Below are 27,517 nucleotides of genomic sequence, written 5' to 3' on the forward strand. Positions count from 1 at the left end.
ACTGGAGGATTTTTGTCAACTACCAAAGGACTTTTATTTGGGCTAATCTTTCTAGTTATTCTAATCATGTTTTGCTGTTTTCTGCCATGTCTCTCTGCCTGGTGCTAAGACTCCATCACTGCAATACCTTCAAGCCAACAGATGATCCTTTCTACTCAGGAAGGTTCATACACATTGTCCACCTTGGATTCAGCTGCCTCTGTCTTTTGTAACTCCCCTATACCTTCCCCAACTGAACAATATTGACCCATATAGGTAGGGACATTTCTACACCCCTACTCAGCAGGAAGAAGCTACAGAAGATGAGACCTTCCACTTTCAACAACCTTAAAGATTTAAGGGTCAAAATTTTTCAGTGGGGAGCATGGGGCAAGCTGGGGGTAAAGTACAGGCTAACAGCAACCCCCCACCCCCGCAAGTAGGACATGTATGATAGTCCTTGGACACTCCCAGCTATCCCAAAACAGGAAAGGACAAAAAACAAATAGTCTCTACCAGTTTACAACAAAAAGGCAATCCCATCAATGGCCAAAAGTCCAGGAACTCCCTCCGGTCTTAATGATAATGCTTTGCTAAAGAGATAAACAACTTTAGCTTGACAATATCTAGGCTTCCAGTAAGTCTTTAGCATGTGAAAGTCTCTTTGGAAACTTCCTCTTGACTTTATCTTTCCCAGACTCTATAAAAGGGTCACCTCCACACTTGCAGTAGAGAGCTCTTCCTGCCCATGGGTCCTGTCCCTGTGCTTTAATAAAATCACCTTTTTTGCATCAAAAAAAAAAAAAAAAAAAAAAAGAGGAAGAGAATATAAAATTTTATCCAAGCTATGATAGTAAAGTCATAAAACTATGTTTAAATGACAGAGACTAGGAGTAAACACAGAAAGGATTCTGGGTAAGCAATTTCTACACATATTAGATTCAGGATCAACTCACTTGTCAGGAATTGTGGCATTTTATATGCCCTAGACCTAACACTTCATTCTTTCAACTCCCTCTAATACCAAGGCAAGATGTGGAAAGAGCCCTATATAGGTTATTCACTTTTTTTTTAAGTTATTTATTTATTTATTTATTTATTTATTTATTTATTTATTTATTTGTTTATTTATTTATTTATTTATTCAGAGAGTGAGCAGGGCAGGGCAGGAGCAGAGAAGAGAGAGAGGAGAGAGAGACTCCCAAGCAGGCTCTGCACTCTCAGTGCAGAGTCCAAAGCTGGGCTTGAACTCACAAACTGTGAGACCATGACCTGAGCTGAAATCAAGAGTCTGTCACTGAACCAACTCAGCCACCCAGATGCCCCTAAAGAACTTATTAGACGACTGAGTTCTAGCTTTAGGTTTGTAAGCAGCATGAACTGAACCATACATACTGAAACACAACCTCCCCTGACCATGGTTTCTACATTTTTCAGTATTATGATGATCAAAGCAAGGTAAGGGATACCAGTGACTCTAAAAACACTCTGCTCTACAGCAGTAAACAGGGGTTTTTAAATCATTCTCATCAATGTGATAATTACGCAGGTAAGAACACAAGAGAATAAGAAATTTCAGCCTAATGGAAGGAATAGAGCAGAAGACTACAGAGCTGGTAGGAGAAAGATGGATCACGGAAAAACAATGAACAATAACTAGATATGATAATAGCTGTGTGCTAAACAGTGTTCTAAGTAAGTGCTTTATATATAGTGATTTACTTAATTCTCAAAACAACTTTCTGAGGTAAGTGCTGTTATTTTACCCATTTTAAAGATGAGGGACCTCAGGCACAGAAAGCTTACATAACTCACCCAAGGTCGCACAGCTAGTTTCTGGAAGAACCAGGATTTGTTCCCAGGCAATATGGCTCCAGAGTCCATACTCTGAACTACTCTGCTACATTCCAGAGAGGAGGAGAGTGGGAGGAATCTGGTGGAATGATGAGCAGTGAATGGCAGAAAGAGAAGGAAGTTCAGAAACACATTTTTTATTGAGCACCTGCTATATAATCAGAACTATGGATAAAAAGATGAATAAGACCATGGCCCATGCCCTTGAAAAGCCTACAGTCTGGTGAGGAAGACAGGTAGTAACTCACACTATTTCAAGACAAAGTGGCAAGCTCTGAAATAAGTACAAAGAGGCATGTGCAAAGGGCTAAGAGGAGGATACAAAGAATGAGTACTTCACCCAGCCCAGGCTGGTGGGGTCAAGAAAGGCTTCTTGGAGAGGTGCCCAGGTGGCTCAGTTGGTTAAGCGTCCGACTTCGGCTCAGGTCATGATCTCACGGTTCATGATTTTGAGCTCCACATCAGGCTCTGTGCTGACAGCTCAGAGCCTGGAGCCTGCTTCAGATTCTGTGCCTCCCTCTCTCTCTGCCCCTCCCCCACTCGTGCTCTGTCTCACGCTGTCTCTCAAAAATAAATAAACGAAAGAAAGAAAGAAAGAAAGAAAGAAAGAAAGAAAGAAAGAAAGAAAGAAAGAAAGAAAGAAAGAAAGAAAGGTGGGCTTCTTGGAGAAGGTGACTCCTAGTCTAAGAATTAGGATTTGAAATGAAGAGTTGAGATGGGGAGGGGGTGGTCCAGACTGAGCAAAGTATGTGAAGGGGAATAAAAGCATGAAGGCAAATGAAAAGGGTGTATTTGGGAAAAGGCATGAAATCCCTTTCCAGAACTTTTTTTTGTTTACCTCATATGGGCATCCATCTGCTTCAGAAGTTGCACATATTCTTTACGCAGTGCTTCCTTCTCTTGCTGCAACTTGGACAGCTTTTCTGACAGTTCTCCATTGCTCTTGAGATGCTGAGAAAACAAATTTTTTTTAAATGAGACCATTCTGTGCTGTAAGGTTGGAAGTCTGAAAACTACATTTCCCAGACCTTCTTGATAGCAGAGTTCCAGCTTAGTTTCTGGGAATGAGATGCACTTGAACACAGTTTGGAAAGCACAGGGGGAGGAAAGCCCACCGTTCTCCTCTAGCACTAGCAGGTGGGTGAAGGGGCCGCCAGCAGATGGGACCTTTCCAGGGGTTTCAGAGAGTGTTCCTGCAAGTCTCCCATTCTGGTGCTCCAGCAGTTGGTTTCCCTAGGATTTTCTTTTCCTTTCCTTCCTTCCTTCCTTCCTTCCTTCCTTCCTTCCTTCCTTCCTTCCTTCCTTCCTTCCTTCCTTCCTTCCTTCCTTCCTTCCTTCCTTCCAATGCTTTATTTTTGAGAGAGAGAGAGAGAGTGCGAGCATGAGCAGGGGAGGGGCGGAGAGAGAGGACGGAGGATATGAAGCAGGCTCTGCACTGACAGCAGAGAGCCCTGTGTGGGGCTTGAACTCACAAACTGTGAGATCATGACCTGAGCCAGAGTTGGACACTCAACCAACGGAGCCACCCGGGCGCCCCTCCCTGGGATTTCGGAACTGGGGTTATTAAAGGCCAGCAGCATTTCTTTCTGACCTTCTCCTCACCCTTACATCTCCCTTCCAACAGTTTGTAAGCATGTGATTCCCTGTGTTAAACCCATTCTTGCTTGAAATACCTAGAGTAGTTTCTGCTTTCCCGATAAACCTAAGGGGTGAAATGCTAGGCACTCATTACTAGCTATTATTAGCTATGATTAGATCACTCGGGTCTATGGAAACAGGAAAACTGAGAAAGTATGTCTATTTACTTTCTTACCTCATCCGATTTTTCTTTCTTGTTTTCCAAGTATTTTTTAAGTTTGGCCTCCTGTTGATGAATTCTGGATTGTTGCTGAGAACTGGTTATTTCCAGTTGATTCCCTTTATCTTGTAAGATTCTCACTTGCTTTCGTAGCTCATTTACATTCTGATCTATGAGTTTCCTGAGGGCAATTAATGTACATTAAATCACACCGGATTTATGAAATTCTTTGACCTAAAATTGTTATACCATCACAAGGGATTTTATTAGTTCAATGAGGTCGGGTATGTGTCCATAAAATAAAGAGACCGACACAGGGGACCTCCTTTGTGAGGCTTTTCTCAATTCTCTCATTCATCAAAAAAAAAAACAACAAAAAAACCCCCACCCCTCTGAAAAAGAAAATAACTCCCCTTATTTCACAGAAGAAGCTGTGGCAACAGAGAGTTTTAATTAACTTGCTAGGACAAGATGGAGGTGGGGCTCTAACCCTGAATCCTCTTTGATTTCTACTCATCTTCACTGCTTTACAAGTTGAGTCCCTTGATTTTCTTGGTTCAATATAGGGTTGTAAGTTACAAACACTACTGATACTAATGCACACATGTTAACGCTGCAGGAGCTGAATCATAAATGAGCCTGTGTTTGATGAGGAAATTCACCCTTTTTCAAAAGGGCCAAAAGTACTTAACTCCTTCAGAGGGAATCTCATCAGACTATAGTTGTGGAAGATTTCTGACAAGGCTCTTTGGATCTAGGAGATTACCCAGAAGAATATGATGAGGATGCTGAGGTAGCACTTACATGCTGGGTCATTAAAGTACTGAGATGGGACAAGCGCTCCCTTTCTCTAACTTCAGTTTTCTGAAAAAAAACGATGGTTTACTGGCAAAGATTGATATTTGAGACGTGGGACTCCTCACTCTCAACCTCCAGCGCTTCCAGCTCCTGTCATGGTTCCCGATATTAAGTGCAGGCTTACAGGCTCTCTAAGCTGAACTTCTCCCATTCACATCCACCCCTGCACCAGCACCACCCCCTTCACCTGTTTCATCATTATAAACCTGAGCAATTCCCAGCTATTACTGTCCACTTCTTTTTGGTTCCATTCTTTCTTTATTATTCTTTTTCTTTAATTTTATTTTTTATTTTTTAAAATTTACATCCAAATGAGTTAGCATATAGTGCAACAATGATTTCAGGAGTAGAGTCCTTAGTGCCCCTTACCCATTTAGCCCATCCCGCCTCCCACAACCCCTCCAGTAACCCTCAGTTTGTTCTCCGTATTTATGAGTCTCTTCTGTTTTGTCCCCCTCCCTGTTTTTATATTATTTTTGTTTTCCTTCCCTTATGTTCATCTGTTTTGTCTCTTAAAGACCTCATATGAGTGAAGTCATATGATTTTTGTCTTTCTCTGACTGATTTCACTTAGCATAAGACCCTCCAGTTCCATCCACGTGGTTGCAATGGCAAGATTTCATTCTTTTTGATTGCCGAGTAATACTCCATTGTGTGTGTGTGTGTGTGTGTGTGTGTGTGTGTGTGTGTATACATTTTCTTTATCCATTCATCCATTGATGGACATTTGGGCTCTTTCCATACTTTGGCTATTGTTGATAGTGCTGCTAGAAACATTGGGGTGCATGTGTCCCTTCAAAACAGCACACCTGTATCCCGTGGATAAATACCTAGTAGTGCAATTGCTGGGTCATAGGGTAGTTCTATTTTTAGTTTTTTGAGGAACCTCCATACTGTTTTCCAGAGTGGCTGCACCAGCTTGCCTTCCCATTTTTGGTTCCATTCTGAATTTCTGATCCAGGGGCCAGACTAAGAGAAAAGCTTTGGGGCTGAAAGGGAAATTTTAAACTGCTAGAATTAAAGACAGTTGAGTTACCTCCATAGAATTTAGGAGTTGGAAAACGGCATTGAAATATAGGAAGTCAACATTTAAAGAGCAACTCATAAATATGTTAGAAATTAACTCCTATATTACATGTAGCTTGAACAAAGACTAACAAATAAACCAGCTATGCCAATGAGTGAAATTAAGAAAGCTCTCTGCTCCTCCCCACTCGACAGATGGCCACATTTCCTGGCACAGTGCCAGCTGCATCCCCCAGATATGGTGGTGATGGTTAGAGTAAACAAATGTGGCCCTACCCTATTGTGCACCTGGCCACCAGGGCTGCTTTTAACTATGGCAAAGTGGATACTGTCAACATCAATGCCCCTTCACTGACCTCAACTACATGGTCTACATGTTCCACTATGATTCCACCCATGGCAAATTTCATGGCGCAATCAAGGCTGAGAATGGGAAACTTGTCATCAGTGGAAAGCCCATCACCATCTTCTTTTTTTAAAAAATCTTAATGTTTATTTTATTTTTGAGAGATAGAGGGAGAGAGAGAGACAGAGCATGAGTGGGAGAGGGGCAGAGAGAGAGAGAGAGAGAGAGAGAGGGAAACGTAAAATCCAAAGCAGGCTCCAGGCTCTGAGCTATCAGCGCAGAGCCTGATGTGGGGCTCAAACCCACAAACTGTGAGATCAAGTCCTGAGCTGAAGTTGGACATTTAACTGACTGAGCCACCCAGGCATCCGCAATCTCCATCATCTAGGAGCAAGATCCCGCCAACATCAAGTAGGGTGATGTTGGTGCTGAGTAGGTTGTGGAGTCCACTGGGGTCTTCACTACCCTGGAGAAGGCTGGGGCTCACTTGAAGGGTGGGGTCAAGAGGGTCATCATCTCTGCCCCTTCTCCTGATGACCCCATGTTTGTGATGGGCATGAACCATGAGAAGGTCGACAATTCCCTCAAGATTGTCAGCAATGCCTCCTCCACCACAAATCACTTGGCCTTTCTGGCCAAGGTCATCCATGACGACGTTAGGCATTGTGGAGGGACTTATGATCATAGTCCATGCCATCACTGCCCTTTGGAAGACCACGGACAGCCCCTCTGGGAAGCTGTGGTGTGATGGCCGTGGGCTGCCCAGAACTTCATCCCTACTTCTACTGGTGCCACCAAGGCTGCAGGCAATGTCATCCCAGCTGAGTGAAAGCTCACTGGCATGGCCTTCTGTGTCCCTACCCATAATGCATCAGTTGTGGATCTGACCTGCCACCTGGAGAAAGCTGCCAAATATGACAATATCAAGAAGGTGGTGAAGCAGGTATTGGAGGGTCCCCTCAAGGGCATTCAGGGCTACACTGAGGACCAGCTTGTCTCCTGCAACTTTAACAGTGACACCCACTCTTCCATCTTCGATGCTGGGGCTGGCATTGCTCTTAGTGACGAATTTGTCAAGCTCATTTCCTGGTATGACAATGAATTTGGCTACACCAACTGGGTGGCAGACCTTAGGGTCCACATGGCCTCCAAGGAGTAAGAGCCTCCTGGACCACCAGCCCCAGCGAGAGCAAGAGGAAGGACTGTTGGGGAGTCATTGCCCCAATGCATCCCTTAACACACTGAGAATCATTTGACCTCCACAGTTTCTATCCTAGACCTCCTGAAGAAGGGGAGGGACTTGGGGAACCCTACCTTGTCATTACCATCAATAACATATACTATACCCAGCCAAAAAAGGAAAAAGAAATTAAGAAATCAGTGGATTGATAAAACTCTCTGTCTCCCCAATAGCCTTAACCTCTCTTTCTATCTATCCCTTATATAGCAATCAGAGTGGTCCTTCTAAACCACAATCTCATCATATCATGTAGTCCAAACACTTCAATATGGCTTGTGAGCTAGCTTACCCTTCTAGCCTCTTTCTCTTGCCCTCTCTCTACCCCCAAGCATTTTGCTCCAGGCAAAATGAGCTTTTTTTCACTTCCTGAAATAAGTCATCCTCTACACTTATTCCTTCCTTGCAACTCCTTTTCCTTATCTTCCTCTTCCAGACCTTCCTTTCCCTAATATTCTCTTTTAGCCATCCATCCCAAATACCTCTCACTCAGCTCGAATAGCTTTCTTTGAGGAAGGCTTTCTTGAGTTCCCCAGACCAGACGAGGTGTCTCTGCTATGCACTATCACAGCATCCTAAGCCTCCCTTTGTATACGACTTATCATCAAGTCTATGTACAAGGATATTTGTTACATCATTATTTGTAACAGCAAAAATATCTAAAAAGCATTTCACATAAATTATAATATATCTGTGTTACAGAATGCCACACAACTGTTTACAATAATATTATGGAACTAAAAATCGATAACAGAAAGATAGCTGGAAAATCCTCAAATATTTGGAGATTAAACAACATACTTCTAAATAATACATGTCAAAGAAGTCTTGAGAGAAGTTTTAAAAATATTATGAATTATATATATTTTACATGAAAATGAAAATACAACTTACAAAATTTGTGAGAGGAAACAAAAGCTGTGCTTAGAGGGAAACTTAACAGCATTAAATGCAAATATTATAAAAGAAAAGATCAAAAATCAATAATTTAAGCTTCCATGTTAGGAAACTAGAGAAAGAAGATCAATATAATCCTGAAGAAAGCAGAAGAAGTAACAAAAATCAGAGCAGAAAGTCGTGAAATTGAACACAGGAAAACAATAGAGAAATACAATGAAACTGGTTCTTTGAAAAGATCAATGAAATTGGCAAACCGCTAGCCAGGCTAATCAAGAAACAAAGAAGGCACAATTTACTAACGTCAGAAATGAAAGAGGAACCATCACAACTGATCCTATGGACATTAAAAGGACAATAAAGGAATATTTTGAACAATTCTATGCCTACACATTTAAAAAAAAATTTTTTTTTTTAACATTTATTTATTTTTGAGACAGAGAGAGACAGAGCATGAACGGGGGAGGGGCAGAGAGAGAGGGAGACACAGAATCTGAAACAGGCTCCAGGCTCTGAGCTGTCAGCACAGAGCCTGACGCGGGGCTCGAACTCACGGACCGCGAGATCGTGACCTGAGCCGAAGTCGGCCGCTTAACCGACTGAGCCACCCAGGCGCCCCCCTACACATTTTTAAAAAAATTTTTGTTTTAATGTTTTTATTTATTTTTGAGACAGAGAGAGACAGAGCATGAGCAGGGGAGGGGCAGAGAAAGAGGGAGACACAGAATCCCAAGCAGGCTCCAGGCTCCGAGCTGTCAGCACAGAGCCTGACGCGCGGCTCGAACCCACGGACTGTGAGATCATGACCTGAGCCGAAGTCCGACGCTCAACCGACTGAGCCACCCAGGCACCCCTCTAGGCCTACACATCTGATAACTTGTATGACATGGACTGATTCATTGAAAGACGCAATCTAACAGCTCTTACACAAGGAGAAATAGATATTCTGAATAGGCCTATACCTATTAAAGAAATTAAATCAATATTTAATAACTTTCCAAAAATAGAGCAGTAAGCCCGGGTGATTTCACTGGTGAATTCAACCAAACATTTATTTCTATTTATTTATTTATTAAAAAAAATTTTTTTTTAACATTTATTCAGTTTTTGAGAGACAGAGACAGAGCATAAATGGGGGAGGGGCAGAGAGGGAGGGAGACACAGAATCGGAAGCAGGCTCCGGGCTCTGAACTGACAGCGTAGAGCCTGACGCGGGTTCAAAGTCACAGACCACGAGGTCATGACCTGAGCCGAAGTCGATGCTTAACCAACGGAGCCGCCCAGGTGCCCCATCAACCAAATGTTTAAAGAAGAAATAATGTTGGGGCACCTGGGTGGCTCCATCTGTTAAGCTCCTGACTCTTGATTTTGGCCCAGGTGATGATCTTACAGTTTGTGATATTGAGCCCCGCGTCAGGCTCCGCTCTGACAGTGTGGAGCCTGCTTGAGATTCTCTCTCCTCTCTCTGCCCCCCATCCCTGCTCACACTTGCACGTTCTCGCTCTCAAAAAATAAAGAAGTGAACATTTTTAAAAAGGAGGAGGAGGAGGAGGAGGAAAAGGAATGATAGCAATTCTTTACAATCTCTTCCAGAAAAAGCAAAGAAGAGGGGACACTTAATTCTATGACACCAGCATCACCCTAATACCAAAACCAGATCTAGACCTTACAGGAAACAAAAGCTGTGGACCAGTGTCTTCCATGAACATGTCCAAGGTTCTTTATGTGGCTTGTTAGGTCCAGCAGGACCCAGGTCAAGCTTACCTTTCTCGCCTCCTTTTCTCGCTACTTCCCTCATCCCCAAACATTTTGTTCTGGCAAAAATGAACATTTCTCACTTTACTGAAGATGATGATGGCAATAGTAACAAAAATAACATAAAATATTGCAAGAATAATAACAGCACCTTTTTTTTTTTAATTTTTTTTTTTTAACATTTATTTTTGAGACAGAGAGAGACAGAGCATGAACATGGGAGGGGCAGAGAGAGAGGGAGACACAGAATCTGAAACAGGCTCCAGGCTCCGAGCGGTCAGCACAGAGCCTGACGTGGGGCTCGAACCCACGGACCATGAGATCATGACCTGAGCCAAAGTCAGCCGCTTAACCGACTGCGCCACCCAGGCGCCCCAACAGCACCTTTTTAGTTGTGGCTGGTAATGTGTCAGCTTGGCTAGGCATGACCTCCGTGTATGTTTCTATTAGAGTGGGCTACAAGACGTATAGTTTACTGGTGCAGGGGATGGAGGGCGGAAGTGAAGCACTTTGGATTTTACACTTGGAAAGTCGGACCAAGTGCTTTTGTAGCTCATCCCCATCACCAGGTATCTGCTGCTCACCTCTGCATGAGGCAACAGCCAGGCCTGCAACTTCTCCACCTTCCCTCGGGTCCTCCTTCACCTTCTCCAGCTCCTGGGCCAGGTGTCCGTTTAGGTCCTTGATGAGGGGGCCATCTTCTCCTGCAGGACGCCTACTTTATCAGGTTTGGAGGTAGGGAGAACTGACATGGGTTCATCCTGTGCTCATAGGTTTAGCTTGACATTGCTCTCCCTCCTGTGGTACCCATCTTCACTTCCTGAGTGGACTTCAAGCTCCAGCATAAGACGAATGAAGACAGCCTTACAGGCTGTGTAGCCTTGCTCACAACTGCATGAGAGACCAAACCCCTGGGGCGCCGGGGTGGCTCAGTCAGTTGAGATTCTGACTCTTGATTTCTGACGTCATGATCCCAGGGTTGTGGGATCAAGGCCCCCATAGGGCTCTGTGCTGAATGTGGAAACTGCATGAGATCCTCTCTTTCTCCCTTTGCCCCTCTCCCCAGCTTGTGCGTGCTCTCTCTCTTTTTTTTTTTTTTTTTTAACGTTTATTTATTTTTGAGACAGAGAGAGACAGAGCATGAATGGGGGAGGGTCAGAGAGAGGGAGACACAGAATCTGAAACAGGCTCCGGGCTCCGAGCTGTCAGCACAGGGGCCCGATGCGGGGCTCGAACTCACGGACAGCGAGATGGTGACCTGAGCCGAAGTCGGCGCTCAACCGACTGAGCCACTGAGGCGCCCCGCGTGCTCTCTCTCTTAAAAAAAAAAAAAAAAGGGGCGCCTGGGTGGCACAGTCGGTTAAGCGTCCGACTTCAACCAGGTCGCGATCTCGCGGTCCGTGAGTTCGAGCCCCGCGTCGGGCTCTGGGCTGATGGCTCGGAGCCTGGAGCCTGTTTCAGATTCTGTGTCTCCCTCTCTCTCTGCCCCTCCCCCGTTCATGCTCTGTCTCTCTCTGTCCCAAAAATAAATAAAAAACGTTGAAAAAAAAATAAAAAAAAAAAAAAAGCAAATCCCCATACCAAATCTCTCACTAAACATATATTTCTCCTACTAGTTCTATTCTGATTGAACCTGGACTGATACAAGTGCTTACTCTGTGCCATATACTGATAATATAAGCCAACCAACCACTTACAACTCATTCAATCCGCACAATGATCTTATGAAGTTGGTACAGACAGGCACTGAAAAGATAAACTTGTCTAAGATTTTGTAGCTCTTAAGTGGCTAAAAGGTTGCCCATGTAATATTGTTAGGTGAAAAAGGCAAATTCCAAAGCAATATAATTTAAATGGCTCAACTTATGTTAACAAAATAAGAACAACAAAAAATATGTGCATATGCATAGAAAAAATCTGATCACTTGAAGTGGTTACTGCCAAAGAACAGAAATCTGAAGGATTTATGCTTTTTATTTTATACAGCTCTTTAATAATTTAAATTTCATATAAGTAGTTATAATTACAATTGTACTTGCTAGAATTTATTCCAAGGAAGTAGTAAAGGATGTGCACAAAAATTTGACTACAAGGATAAAATATTGTATCATTTATTATAGCAAGAAACTGGGAAAAATGTAAATATCCAGCATTAATGGATTAAATTCATTATGATACATTGTGAAAATAATGTTCTAGAAGATTTAAAAGAAGATAAATAGAACAGTGAAAAAAGTAGGTTATAATCTAAATATCTAAATTGGACTTGCTTTCCTCCAGGTTTTGAAACAATGTATACTATATTATTCTTTTTGTAGAGAAGAATTTCCCTACCCTACAGTATTCCATTTTCTTATAGCTAGCTTAAATATTACTTCAACATATTTCATCTCAGCCAGTCTTCACAGGAGATGCATAGAGCTGGTATTACTAATCCCCCTTTAGACACAAAAAACCTAATTTTGGGAAAGTTAAATAGCCTTTTTCCTTGTTCAATTCTTGAATTACATCTTTTGTCCCTTTTTAAAAAATGTTTTTCTTTGAGTTATTTTTTAATTGTGTTATTTTACTTATAGTTGACACACAATATTACATGAGTTTTAGGTGTACAACATAGCAACATAGTGATTCAACAAGTTTATACATTATGCTGTTCTCACCAAAAGTGTAGCTACAGTCTGTCATCATACAATGCGATCACAATACCATTGACTATATTCCTTATGCTGCTTTATTCCTATGATTTATCCATCCCATAACTGGAAGCCTTTATCTCCCACACCCCTTCACCCATTTTGCCCATGTCCCTACCCCCTTTCCCTCTGGCAATCCTCAATTTGTTCTCTGTATTCATAGGTCCAATTTTGCTTTTTGTTTGTTCATTTGTTTTTTTTTAGATTTCACATATGAGTGAAGTCATATGGTATTTCTCTTTCTCAGTCTGATTTATTTCACTTAGCATAATACACTCCAGGTCCATCCAAGTTGTTGCAAATGGCACGATCGGATCCTTTTTTATGACTGCATAATATTCCATTATGTATGGTACACACACACATCACATCACATCCTCCTTATCCATTTGTCTACTAATGGGCATGTAGGTTGCTTCCATATCTTGGCTATTATAAATAATGCTGCAATAAACATAGGAATGTGTGTATCTTTTCAAATTAATGTTTTTTTCATTTTCTTTGGGTAAAAACCCAGTAGTAGAATTATTGGATCATATGATAGTTTTATTTTTAATTGTTTGAGGAACCTCCATACTGTCTTCCACAGTGGCAGCACCAATTTACATTCCTACCAACAGCGTATGAGGGTTCCTTCATATTGTGTTTCTTTAAAAACTTCATAGAGTTGTTTTACAATCTATTATTCATAATTCTAGCTGCTGGAGTTCTTGGGGGTTACAACTCTGGTGTTTGTTGTTTCTACCGACTATCATTTATGGTAGCCAGCTTCCTTGTGTTATTTGCTGATTTTTCATTGTAAGCTTACATTTGACTAAACTTAATATATGGGGATCTTTAGGGGCACCTGGGTGGCTCAGTCAGTTAAGCGTCCGACTTCGGCTCAAGTCAGGATCTCACCGTCCGTGGGTTCAAGCCCTGTGTCGGGCTCTGTGCTGACAGCTCAGAGCCTGGAGCCTGCTTCAGATTCTGTGTCTCCCTCTCTCTCTGCCCCTCCCCTGCTCATGCTCTGTCTCTCTCTGTCTCAAAAATAAATAAACATTAAAAAAAAATTAAAAACAAATATGGGAATCTTTAATATCTAAATTGGGGTTGTTTTCCTCCAGAGATAATTTGGGAAAGACAGGGGGCTGCCTGTTTGGGAACCCTTCGGCTCCTTCAAGCTTCCCAGCTTTAATATTAGAATCTCTAGTTCACCTCTTCCCCCTTGGGGGCAAACTTCCTCAGCTCCTTCTCTCAAACCTGGGGCTGATATTATTATTTGCCCCCTGACTTAGAAGCTTGTTTGCCCCGTTCATCATTTTTGTTGTAGCTTATTGTATGTTTGCTCTTAGCACTTTCTCTTGCTTTATTGTGGGCAACACTTAAAAGGTATACTTACTATAGTTTATTCAGGATCTAGGTGTATTACAACAGGATGGTCTGCCGTCCTGTTGGCTGTAGCAGTGAGACAAGTATTGTTCTGCTGTACTTCCCTGAGTGAGCTCATTATTCATTCATACGTTCATTCATTTGCTTACTTACACATTATTCATTCACTAAGTATTTACTGAGTACCTTTTAGTGCCAGGGCTGATGTTAGAGCTTTTAGCTAAAGCTGAAAATAAATTTCTGAGCTTCCTTATATATGTGAATGTCTGCATGTCTTTTCAGTGGCTAAAACCATATTTTTCTTAAGACATACGTGGTTCACTCTTCAGTGCCACAGAAATAAGAAGCATCAGGGGCGCCTGGGTGGTGCAGTCGGTTAAGCGTCCGACTTCAGCCAGGTCACGATCTCGCGGTCCGTGAGTTCGAGCCCCGCGTCAGGCTCTGGGCTGATGGCTCGGAGCCTGGAGCCTGTTGCCGATTCTGTGTCTCCCTCTCTCTCTGCCCCTCCCCCGTTCATGCTCTGTCTCTCTCTGCCCCAAAAATAAATAAAAAACGTTGGAAAAAAAATTAAAAAAAAAAAGAAATAAGAAGCATCAGTTACTGAAGTTTAGGGCATCCAGGAAGATCATTTAAGTAAGAATTCTAATAGTAATCATAATAATTTTAGAAAAAAATGAAAGCTCCTCTTTGGTGACAGATTACTGATGATTAAAAGGTCTGTAAAGTACTTGGAATTTCTTTCAAGGAAATCAGGTGATAAATAAAAAAATCAATTTCCTTTAGTTTGCAGTTTATGCCAATCATGTTAGAGTTGGAAAAGCAAAGCCCGGAGTATCATATTTCATAGGTAATCTAGTCAGTCATTCAAGAAAATTTACTCGTGCACCCCGTGCACCTGGCTCAGAGCAACGAGAAATAACCCCTGCCCTTAAGAGTCTGACACTCTTTTGTGAAAGGCAAACAGGAAAAACAATTCGAATACAGTGTAACGAGTGCTATATACAAGAAGTTGTGTAATGTAGTTCACTTCAGTGGGAACACAGAGGAAATACATCCGTAAACTGACATTCCTGCTAAACTCAATCAGGTTGGCCCATGGGAAACTGACATCTTTGCTCCTCTTACCTCTTCTGTTGTTCCTCCTCATATAGTTGCTTTGTCTTAGCTTCATTTTCTAGTGCTTCCTTTATCCTTTCCTCTAGTTGCTTCTGTCCCGAAATACAAGTGTCTGTGAGACAGACTTTATGAGCATGTTCTAATTTCTGCTGCAGATCCAAAATCTTGAAGGAAAAATTTCACAAATAAAACATTAAGCATGACCTTTTTTTCCCAATCAGGGAAGTGCTGGATGAGTAACTAGCAAACATAGTGCTAACAAACAAATCTGATCTAAAGCAGAGAATGTGGCTAGATTTAATTTTAAAATAAGTTACCTAAGTTTGACACTACATGATACATTCGCGTAATTTAATGTATGTTTGGGTAAACGAAGCTATGCAGTGAAAACTCCTTCCCATCTTTATCCTGTCTTCCTGCCACTTTTCCTCCACTAAATACACAATTCCTGGTATTAGTTTCTTACGTACCCTTCCAGGGATTTATTTATGCCTATATAAATAAATACTATTATACAGTTCTCCTTCATATACGTATTTTTTACACAAATGATGGCATACCATATATACTTATGCAGCTTGCTTTTTGTAAATAAAAATACACTTGGTGATTTTTCCATATTATATGTTTATGTAGAATCGCCCTCTCTTTTACAGCTGCATATATAAGGATACATTATAACTTATTTAAGTAGACCCCTACTGATGGACAATTAAATTGATTCCAATCTTTTGCTATTATCAACAAATCTCTAGAATACATTACGAGATGTGGGTTTGCTAGGGCAAAGATTACTATTATTTGTTTGTTTAATAGATAATGCCAAGCTGGCTCCATAGGTATTAGGCCAATTTACACTTCCAACAGCAATGTAGGATTGTGTCTAGTTTCTCCATAGTGTGACTAGATTCAGGATAAGATCTTAAAACGAAGTAGGAGTCCCTTACAAATCGAGTTCCTGTTAGCGTATCACCTCGCACCAGTAATATGCTCTTTAATGCACTGGTAGGACTAACAATAAGATTTATGAATTTGAAAGAGAGATGTATAATTTTATTTTAGAATTTACATGTTAGATTAAAAGCTTCATTAAAACTTTTTTTATTAGATAAGTCTCCTTTTAATTTGTTTACATTTTTTTATGAACCTTTGTGTCACCCTAAGTTGTGACTGGTACATAGTAGATGCTCAATAAATATCTGCTGAATGAGTAGTTCTTAGCAGAATAGCTGTTGTCTCCTGAATGTATTCCTGATCTAAAAATGCATTCTTTATGACGGTTTGGCACCACAGTCCCCACAAACACTCGTGAACGCCAGTGCACGGCAGCCCCCTTTTTAAGAGCAGGGCTTTGTGCACCAGCCCTAGGTCCTGGCAGAGCCCACAAACTATAGGAGAGGTGAAGATGCAGAAATGCAGAATGATTCGAGGGCAATGGCAGTGGGCGGCCAGTCATCCGCGGCCAGTTCAAGTTCCTTTGAGCTGCCCCTGTTTAGTCCTACAAAGGGAAAATGCTTCCTTAAAGATATTCACTCTTAATTCCACAGAGGCAAATATCACCACCCCATTGGCTTCTCTATCAGGGACATATGCAGACTTTTGAACCTGTCACCCAGTTAAGAAAAGAACATTTCCAATACTTTTAAAGTCTACTCTGGGACCTTGTCAATTATCCCCCTTCCCTCCTCACTTGAGAAAACCAATTATCTTGAGTTTTGGGTTAATCATTTCCTTGCTTTTTCTTTAATATATAATCTGTGTAACGTGGCTTTTACTTTACATAATTTGGACCTCTGAATCAATGAAATCATACCGTGTTTTTGGTGATTTTTTAAAATGTTTGTTTATTTATTCATTCATTTATTTATTTAGAGAGAATACGAGCAAAAGAGGGGCAGAGAGAGAATCCGAAGCAGGCTCCACACTGCCAGTGCAGAGACCGGTATGGGGCTCGAACTCACAAACTGTGAGATAATGACCTCAGCCAAAATCAAGAGTCAGACGCTTAACCAGCCGAGCCACCCAGGTGCCCCTGATTTTTTATTCAATATATATTGAACTACAGCATGTACCTGTAATTCATTTATTTTCACTGTTGTATGCTATTGTGTAAATATATAGTTTATTTATTTGATATTATGTCAGGGGACGTTTGGGTTGCTTCCAATTTTCTGCTATTTGGAACAATATTTCTACAAAACTGATTGTATTCCTGTCTCCTGATACCTCTGTGCAGTATAATACTTTTTCTAGTATTTATGCCCAGTAGTAGAAGCATTGGGTTGTATGATACACACGTCTTTAACCTAACTAGATGCAAATACCAATTGCTTTCCAAAGTGTTTATGCTAATTTACTCTTCCAACTGCAGTCAATATATGAGTCCCTGTTGCACAAAATCCTCACCAGTATTTAGTACTGTCTAAATTTAGAGTTTTTTACTAATCTGTATCAGTTTTACCAACTACTTCTTGTTTTTAAGTTTATTTATTTTGAAAGAGGGAGAGCATGAGCAGGGGAGGGTCATGAGAGAGGGAGAGAGAGAGAATCCCAAGCAGGCTCTGCATTGTCAGCACAGAGCCTGATCTGGGGCTGACTTCCATGAACTGTGAAATCATGACCTGAGCCAAGATCAAGAGTCGGATGCTTAACTGAGCCACCCTGACGCCCCAGCCAACTACTTTTTTAATGGAGTACCAACATACATAAAGTGCACATATCTTGAAGCATACTGAATGAAGTTACTTATATAACCACTTTCCACGCTAAGATAAAGAATGCGCCCAGCACCATGGAAGAGTCCCTCTCATCCTCTCCCAGTTAAGAACCCTCATAAAGACAACCAACATCCTCTGACCGTAGCTTATTTTGTCATTCTTTTTTTTTTTTTAATAATTTATTTATTTTTTAATTTACATCCAAGTTAGTTAGCATATATAATGCAACGATTTCAGGAGTAGATTCCTTAATGCCCCTACCTATTTAGCCCATTGCCCGCCCTCCCAACCCCTCCAGCAATCCTTTGTTTGTTCTCTATGATTGAGGCTGTTATGTTTTGTCCCCCTCCCTGTTTTTATATTATTTTTGCTTCCCTTCCCTTATGTTCATCTGTTTAGTTTCGTCTCTTCTTGAACCTCTTATAAATGAAATTACATAGTATGAAGTCTTTTGTTCTGGTTTCTTTAGCTCAAAATTAGGCTTTTGAGCATAATTAAGATTGCTGTCATCTGCTTTTTGATGTTTGTTTCATATTTATACTGTTGGATTACATTATTTATTTATTTAAGGATTTATTTTTTTACCTGAGATTTGACTCAAACCCACAGATCAAAATGTGCAACTGTTGCGTACTACTGCCACCTGGTGTTAGCGAATCTAAAATGCAGGGGCATTATTTCAAAATGGTTCATTTCACAACACGAATCCACCCCCAAATTATAAAATAAAAACCATAGCGAGAGACAATCCAAATGAGAGGAGAATAAGTCTTTTAAAAGTTGAAAGTATAAAACAAAAGTCATATGGTTTCAGTCAGTTACTTTAAGTTCATGCTATAGCTTTACAGACCCTTACCTTCTCAAGTTCATGCAGTTTAAAGAAACATGAGATTTACTGGAACTGCAGGAGCAGGTGAAGTCAAAAGAGAGGAAAGCATGGAAGAGCAAAGAAAAACCCTGGAATTCTATGAAGTGTGCATCAGGGAATCCTTAGGGAAACAGCATTTTAGTACTGGTATCCAGCGCATGGTACTTACTAAGCATGAGGATAATTACCTTTTCCTCTGCATCAGCGACTTTTGATTTCTCTTGAGCCAGCTTTTCCTTCAGGTTGTCCTGTGATTTAATGCTCTGGTCCTGTTTAAGTACCTCCAGCTCCAGTTCCCTGATTTTCTGCTGACCGTGCTTCCATTCTGCCGTGAGTGAAGAGCACATCTTTGTACCCTCTAATAACTTCTGCTGGGCCTGCTTTAGTTCAATTTTGATCTAGAGGAGGAGAATAAACAAGAGTGATAGAAATAAGCGTGGAAAGAACATGAACATGAGCCAGAATAAGCACTTTTCCAAGCAGTGCAGTCTCCTAAGAGCTGACAAATAACCAATGTCACATGGATGATTAACTCCCCAGAACTGTCTTGTGTCAGTAAGGTTTGCCAGATGGCCGCTGGACAGAGGAATTTTCCTAATGTTTCTACACATGCATGGTCTAAACATTTTCCATCCTTTTTTAAAGTCTACTGCAAGCTGGCTTTCATTCCCACCCCTCCATGAAACTATTTATGCTGAGGCACTACTGATGTCCCCACTGCCAAAATGAATCCAGTGGACAACTGACCTCTTAGGTAGCATTCACTCCCTCTGTCTCAGAAAATTATCATGGAGTCTGTGATACCAAACTCTCCTGGTTTGCTTGCATCTCTTTGCAGTTCCTTCCCCGTCTCTTGTGTAGACCCTTCTAATGCTGCCCAGCTTCTAAATACCACTGGACTCTCCTAGGCTTTGAGAGTCGATCATTCTTTCCCTAGTTCACTGTCACAATCTGAAATACCATCTGTGTGCCTGGAACTGCCCAAATAAAACTCCCTGATTCTGTCCATATCAAAAATGATTTTTCTCTCTCAGTCTTCCTGATTTCTTTTTTTTTTTTAATTTTTTTTTCAACGTTTTTAATTTATTTTTGGGACAGAGAGAGACAGAGCATGAACGGGGGAGGGGCAGAGAGAGAGGGAGACACAGAATCGGCAACAGGCTCCAGGCTCCGAGCCATCAGCCCAGAGCCTGACGCGGGGCTCGAACTCACAGACCGCGAGATCGTGACCTGGCTGAAGTCGGACGCTTAACCGACTGCGCCACCCAGGTGCCCCAGTCTTCCTGATTTCAATAAATGATGCCTCCATCCAAGGTTTTGTTCAGGCCAGTAGTCTCAAAGTAATCCTGAGTCTTCCTTTCCCATCACGAGCCCCTTCGGCACTTGCTGTCGTGCTCCCTCCACAACACGTCTTGTATCGGCCCATCAGTGTCTACCACCCTTGCCTCCAACATCATGGTCTCCAGCCTTGGTTGTTGCAATAATGACATGGTTCTGCCACTTCCATTTTTACGCCCTTCTAATCTGTTCTCTACAATGCAGCCAAAGTGTTCTTTTAAATTTTTTTTCAACGTTTATTTATTTTTGAGACAGAGAGAGGGAGGGGGAGGATCAGAGAGAGAGGGAGACATAGAATCTGAAACAGGCTCCAGGCTCTGAGCAGTCAGCACAGAGCCCGACACAGGGCTCGAACTCACCGACCACGAGATCATGACCCGAGCCGAAGTCGGATGCTTAACAGACTGAGCCACCCAGGCGCCCCCAAAGTGTTCTTTTAAAAACATAGATTGAACTATTCACTCCATTGCTTAAATCTTTCAGGCTTCCTGAAACTCTGGAAACAAATCCCAGCAGCTTGCCTGGCCTTCTATGGTCTGGTCTTTGCCAACCTCTTTTAAATCACAGGTTATTTAGCATCATGAAAATAAAAAGGGTCATCTCTATTTTTAAAAGTTGATGACTAACTTTAATAAAAATTTTGAAAATTTAAATGAAAAAAATTTCTATAAAAAAAATTAAAAAAAAAAAAAAAAGGGGCGCCTGGGTGGCTTGGTCGGTTAAGCGTCTGACTTCGGCTCAGGTCATGATCTCACGGTCCGTGAGTTCGAGCCCCGCGTTGGGCTCTGTGCTGACAGCTCAGAGCCTGGAGCCTGCTTCCGATTCTGTGTCTCCCTCTCTCTCTGACCCTCCCCCATTCATGCTCTGTCTCTCTCTGTCTCAAAAATAAATAAACGTTAAAAAAAAAATTAAAAAAAATAAATAAAATATACCAAAGTTCATACAAGAAGAAATAAAAAATGTGACTTCTTATAATCATTAAGAAACTGAATCAGTAATTGAAAATCTTCCCAAAAGAAAACTCTAGAATCAGAAGGATTCAGAAATGAGGTCTTATAATTATTAAAGAAGAAATAGTTGTAATTTACTCCTTTTTTTTTTCTTTACGGTTTATTTATTTTTGAGAGAGAGAGCATGCACAAGTTGGGGAGGAGAGAGAAAGAGAGGGAGAGAGAATCCCAAGCAGGCTCTGCTCTGTCAGCACAGAGCCCAACATGGGACTCGATCTGACAACCGTGAAATCATGATCTGAACCAAAATCATGACCTGAACTGAAATCAAGAGTCAGATGCTCAACCAGCTGAGCCACCCAGGTGCCTCAGGTGCCCCAACTGTAATTCACTCTTACAAACTCTTCCAGAGAACAAAAAATGAAGGTATGTTACCTGTCTCATGTTAAGGGGCTAGGGTAACCTTTATGCTAAAGTTTGATGTGAATGTTACAAGGAAGAAAAATGACAAGCTAGTCTCATTTGCGAACTAAGATGCAAAAATTCCAAAGAAATACTAACAAGCTAACACCAGCAATGTAGAAAAAGGATAATAATTTAGGATGAAGATGGGTTTATCCTAGGAATGCAGAGTTGAGTTAGCATTAGAAAATCAGTCAATATAATTCACTGTATTAACAGGTATAAAAATCTTATCTTCTCAAAAAATTATGCAGAAAAGAATTTGATGAAATTCAACATGTACTCATCCAAAAACATTGAATGAACACTATAAAAGAATTCTATTTAAAAAAATTTTTTAATGCTTATTTATTTTTGAGAGAGAGAGAGAGAGAGAGAGAGACAGACAGAGACAGAGAGACCGAGTGAGAGCCGGGGAGGGGCAGAGAGAGAGGGAGACACAGAATCTGAAGCAGCTCCAGGCTCTGAGCTGTCAGCACAGAGCCCGACATGGGGCTCGAACTCACGAACCGTGAGATCATGACTTGAGCCAAAGTTGGATGCTTAGCCAACTGAGCCACCCAGGTGCCCCAAGAATTTTCTTAATGTGATTAAAAAATGTCTATTAAAAAAACCCTACAAGGCATATTAACTGATATTTTAGAACTTTTCCTTTGAGACTGGGAATGAGAAAATGTTACCCACCATCATCGGTTCTATTTGGCACTGTACTAGCCACTGCTTAGGCAAGAAAAAATAATGAAAGGTATAACATGTGGAAGGAAAGAAAGAAAATTATATTTATTCCTAGATGATATGATTGCTTGTGTATACAATATAAAATAATATAAGCATCAATTGTAAGAAGTAATTTAAAAGTATGGCAAGGTTTTATTCAAAAAAATTCACTGCATTTTTATGTATTAGCAATAGTTAGAAAATGATACTTTAAAAAGTTACCATTTACAATAGTATGGAAAACATCAGCACCTAGGAATGTGTCTAACATAAATGATGTATAAGGTCTCCACAAAGAAAATTAGGATATTGGGAAAAATTAAAGAAGACCTAAATATAATACACACATATTTCATGCAGGATTCAATACTGTAAAGATTTAAACCCTGCCCAAATTTATCTATAGATTTAGTGTATAAATTCAGTGTATAAATCCCCAAAGGTTATGTGTTAGTATATGTATGTTGTGTGTGAGTACATGTGGGTTTGTGCGTGTAACTTGACAAACTGATGACAAAATTTATATAAAATTTCAAATGGCCAAGAATATCCAGGCATCCTAGAACAAGAACAACAAAATGAAAAGTTGTGCTCTATTAAATATTGAGGTCTGCATAATGCTAAATTAATTAAGATAGCATGCTATCGGCACAAGAATAGACAGAACAATGGAACAAAAGAGAGAGCTCAGAAACAGACCACACACACTTCTTATGTCCTAGTGGACAGTATAGTAATGTAGGAGAATATCTTTATGACTTTGAGGCTGACAAAGATTTCTTAAGTCAGAACCTGAAATCACCAATTATAAAGGTAAACATTGATTAGGTTAAAATGAAAAACTTTGATTCATCAAAACTTCTATTTAGAGAGTGAAAATGTAAGTCACAGAGTAGAAGGTGTTGGTGATACAAACCTGATCAAGGCTTCATATACAAAGAATTCCTACAAATGAATGGGAAAATTAAAAGGACGGAAGTCCCAAAGAAAAGTAAACAAAATCTTAAACAGGGAGTTCACAAAATAGGAGCTCAGATGTCAAATACATTTAGAGAGAGCTGTTCATCTTCATTTGTAAACAGGGAAATGCGCATTAAAATGCTAGGAGCTACCACTATGCATGTATCCGAGATTAGCAAAAAATTTAAAGTCTGACAGTACCAAGAGTTGGTGAGGACGCAGAGCAACAGGAACCTTCCTACCTGCTGGTGGGAGTATAAACCTTTAGACAGGAGTTGAAGTAACGCATACGCTGTGATGCAATAATTCCACTCCCACTCCCTTCCTAGAGAAATACGTCCTGTGGACATCAGGATACATGTATACGCATGTTCATAGCAGCAGTTTGTTTGTTTGTTTGTTTTTTAAATTTTTTTTAACGTTTATTTTTGAGACAGAGAGAGACAGAGCGTGAACAGGGGAGGGGCAGAGAGAGAGGGAGACACAGAATCTGAAACAGGCTCCAGGCTCCGAGCGGTCAGCACAGAGCCCGACGCAGGGCTCGAAGTCACGGACCGTGAGATCATGACCTGAGCCGAAGTCGGACGCTTAACCCACTGAGCCACCCAGGCGCCCCAGCAGCAGTTTTTAAAAGAGTAAACGTGTTAACTCAGATCCTTTTGTACATCTCATTGTTCAGGAAAGAGTCTTACATTCAATAAACGAACATACCTGAAATAATGTGCTCTTATGCTCTCTGTTTTAAAGCAAAGATCCTTGCATAAAGGCTACTCAAGCATCCAGAGTGCTAAGCTTATGATACCTCCTTTTGCATTAATTTCTGAAGACCAGATATGCCATCTCCAAAAATGTTAACAGGCATGTAAAAAGGTCAAAATAATTTATTAAACAGAGTAGAAATGAATGCGTGTAGAAATGAAGAAATTAAACCCTACAAGTAATATGCCTCGGTATCATTGGTGGGTCAATGTAGATCAAGAGGAAAAAACTACTGTAATAAGGTATTGGTATTATCAATTGGATAATTGGTATTATCAAAAAGAAATTCTAGAGCAGACTTTAATAAGCCTCCTATTTTCTCAGTAAAAATCCTCCTTTGTCTCCCTCCACTATTCTAAACCAGTTCAACTACTCTCTCCCCTTTTTAAAAAAATTTTTAGAAAACTTTTCTCATTTTATTTTGGAGGATTGGTACATTTTTGAAACTTCATTGACAGGAACAAATCTATGAAATCTCGATTTCTTCTCGAAGGGCACTCTAACCTATTAGTTAGCCTGGAACTTTCATTTTTCAAGAACAGTGTAGCCACGGATAAAGACACATGATTTCACTTGTATGGGAAATCTGAAACAAACCAAACCAAACCGAAATTGATTCATAAATACAAAAAACAAACTGGTTATTACCACGAGGGAGGAAGGTGGGGCAGATGGGCAAAAGAGGTGAAGGGGATTATGAAGTTACAAAAAAAGAAAAATGTAGCAAAAAAAATGTAGAGAGAGAGAAAAACTCAGTAAGACACAGATCTAATGACTAGAAGAAGAAACAAAGAAATAGGGGAAAAGAAAAAATCAAGTGTTGGAATATTTGGTGCACTGGATTAGTTCGGGGTTTTGAAACCTAAACTTCTTACTGTAAATAGAAAAGGCACAAGTCCTTTCATACAAGACCACCTCTTCCACAGGCCAAGAAAGCTAAAGGCCTCCGGGACCTGTGATCATCAGTCATAGGGCTAGCATGCAGCATTTTGATCATGCTGGTAATGATGGAATGAGACAACAGTGGAGCAAACACTATTATGGCCAATGATATGTGCATGTAGGAGGGCATTTTTAGCTTCAGGCTGGGATGTTCAAACACCAGTAAGAGGATCCAGTTCAGTGTCTCAGTGCTGGTGATGTCAGAACAATTCTCTGCCCGAAGCTCTGAAAGCCTATAGCATTCTTCTTAATAGCCCAGGCTGGAAACATACAAGATGCCCATAAACCATAGAAAGAATAGGTAATGGCAATTTCTTATGGTGGAATACTATACTGCAAAGAAAATGGACGAACAATAGCTATACAGCACAACATGGGTGAATGTTCCAAACAAGTAGGTCATAAAAAGATAGAAGGTGCATACACTGATTGATTGTATTTGTAAAATATTCAAGAATCGGCAAAACTATTTTGTTTGAGATTCACAGTTGGTGAAACTATAAAGTAAAGCAAAAGAGTTATTAATCAAGATTAGTGGTTACTGCTAAAATGGGAAGGCAACAGGATTATAGATGGGAAAGAGGCAGGCAGGGGCTGCTGGTGTGTAGGCAATGCGCTGTTTCTTATCCTGGGTGGTGTTATATGGGTACTTGCTTTATAACAATTTGTTAAACTATATATTTATGTACTTTCTGAGTGTTATATTTCATAATAAAATGGTTTAAAAGTAATAAATACTCTAGTTTCTTTCTTATTTGAGAGAGAGTGTATGTGTGTGCGTGGGGGAGGGACAGAGAGAGAGAGAGAGAGGGAGAGAGAAATATCTTTTTTAATTTTTTTTTTTCAACGTTTTTTATTTATTTTTGGGACAGAGAGAGACAGAGCATGAATGGGGGAGGGGCAGAGAGAGAGGGAGACACAGAATCGGAAACAGGCTCCAGGCTCCGAGCCATCAGCCCAGAGCCTGACGCGGGGCTCGAACTCACGGACCGCGAGATCGTGACCTGGCTGAAGTTGGACGCTTAACCGACTGAGCCACCCAGGCGCCCCGAGAGAGAAATATCTTAAGCAGGCTCCATGCTCAGTGCAGAGCCCAACTTGGGGCTTGATCCCATGACACTGGGATCATGACATGAGCCAAAATCAAGAGTTGGGCACTCAACCATCCAAGCCATCCAAGCATCCCATTCTCTGGTTTCTTAATCAGTCTTATTAGTATGCCTAACATTAGCCAGAGCCCCAGAGTTTGATCATCTCTAAGTGGATTTTAAAGAGTGAGTTCTAAGTTTGCAAAGCTGAGGTTCCAAAATGAGGAAAGGTATAATACAGAAAGATTCCTTCATAGGAAAAAGAGAAACAGACCTGAATTTAAATTCTGACTCCATGATTTGTTAGCTTTGCAATACTGAATAGTTTCTCATCTATAAAATGCTGACCCTTTAGGGCTGTAGGGAGGTTTATAAGAGATAAAACAGACAAAGTGTCAATAAAAGGTAATTGGCTGTTATATATGACTTTGCTTAGGTGCCTGGCCTAAGGGATCAGCCAAAACACTGATGTCTCATTACTGGAATGGCCAATATTTTATCCCACCATGAAGGGATTTAAAACAGAACAAGAGATGGCTTCACTTTTTACCAATTTATCATTTACCTATCCCTGAAGGACTCATTCATTAATTCAACAAAAATTTCTAGGGTGTCAACCACAGATAAGGCATTATAATCTGTGTTGTCCGATCATTACACCTTAAGAAAGATGTAGTATTGCTTGAATATTTTCAGAGTTAGATAGTTAAGAGGATCTCAGAAATGTGTTATAAGGAAATGTGATAAAGATTTGGAATTTTTTTTAACGTATTTATTTATTTATTTATTTATTTATTTTTGAGACAGGGAGAGACAGAGCACGAACAGGGGAGGGTCAGAGAGAGGGAGACACAGAATCTGAAACAGGCTCCAGGCTCTGAGCTGTCAGCACAGAGCCCAACGCGGGGCTCGAACTCACGGATCGCGAGATCATGACCTGAGCCGAAGTCGGCCACTTAACCGACTGAGCCACCCAGGCACCCCAAGATTTGGAATTTAATTTAAAACTACAAAGGCTAGGGGCGCCTGGGTGGCGCAGTCGGTTAAGCGTCCGACTTCAGCCAGGTCACGATCTCGCGGTCCGTGAGTTCGAGCCCCGCGTCAGGCTCTGGGCTGATGGCTCGGAGCCTGGAGCCTGTTTCCGATTCTGTGTCTCCCTCTCTCTCTGCCCCTCCCCCGTTCATGCTCTGTCTCTCTCTGTCCCAAAAATAAATAAAAAATGTTGAAAAAAAAAAAATTTAAAACTACAAAGGCTTGAGAGAATGTGACCAATATTAAAAAAAATCATGAGGAGTGACGGTAAGAAAGAGGTTTATTCAAATAATCCTGGAACACTAGGACTCCCTAGAAAGGCTTCCCTTAGGTATTGAGGAGGGCACCTTTTAGGATGAGCACGGGGTGTTGCATGGAAACCAATTTGACAATAAACTTCATATATTGAAAAAAAAAAAGAAAAGAAAGGCTTCCCTTAAAGTTTGACATAAATGACTGCTTGTTTTCATCTATATCTCCTCTACTAGATTGTGAGTTACTAAAAAGTAGGGATGTTTCTTGATTAATTTATTAAAATTTTATCTTATTTTTTATTTATTATTATTTTTTTTATTTATTTTTGGGACAGAGAGAGACAGAGCATGAGCGGGGGAGGGGCAGAGAGAGAGGGAGACACTGAATCGGAAACAGGCTCCAGGCTCCGAGCCATCAGCCCAGAGCCTGATGCGGGGCTCGAACTCACGGACCGTGAGATCGTGACCTGGCTGAAGTCGGACGCTTAACCGACTGCGCC

At 40.9% G+C, this 27,517-nt stretch overlaps 1 protein-coding gene across 2 annotated transcripts in view; it reads right to left on the bottom strand.

Annotated features, from left to right (window-relative positions):
* The window catches only part of LOC131504899 (coiled-coil domain-containing protein 30-like), a 76,492-nt gene that overhangs the window by 26,660 nt on the left and 22,315 nt on the right, over positions 1 to 27,517 (bottom strand). For both annotated transcript variants that reach the window (XM_058717802.1, XM_058717804.1), the window contains exons 6-9: positions 18,704 to 18,913; positions 14,940 to 15,094; positions 3,647 to 3,812; positions 2,672 to 2,784 (exon numbers count right to left, since the gene is read on the bottom strand). In XM_058717802.1, coding sequence (XP_058573785.1) covers positions 2,672 to 2,784; positions 3,647 to 3,812; positions 14,940 to 15,094; positions 18,704 to 18,913 — 644 coding nt within the window. The remainder of the gene's footprint in view (positions 1 to 2,671; positions 2,785 to 3,646; positions 3,813 to 14,939; positions 15,095 to 18,703; positions 18,914 to 27,517) is intronic.

The sequence above is a fragment of the Neofelis nebulosa genome, chromosome 2, assembly GCF_028018385.1.
Source record: "Neofelis nebulosa isolate mNeoNeb1 chromosome 2, mNeoNeb1.pri, whole genome shotgun sequence".
In the NCBI taxonomy this organism is placed as follows: domain Eukaryota; kingdom Metazoa; phylum Chordata; class Mammalia; order Carnivora; family Felidae; genus Neofelis; species Neofelis nebulosa.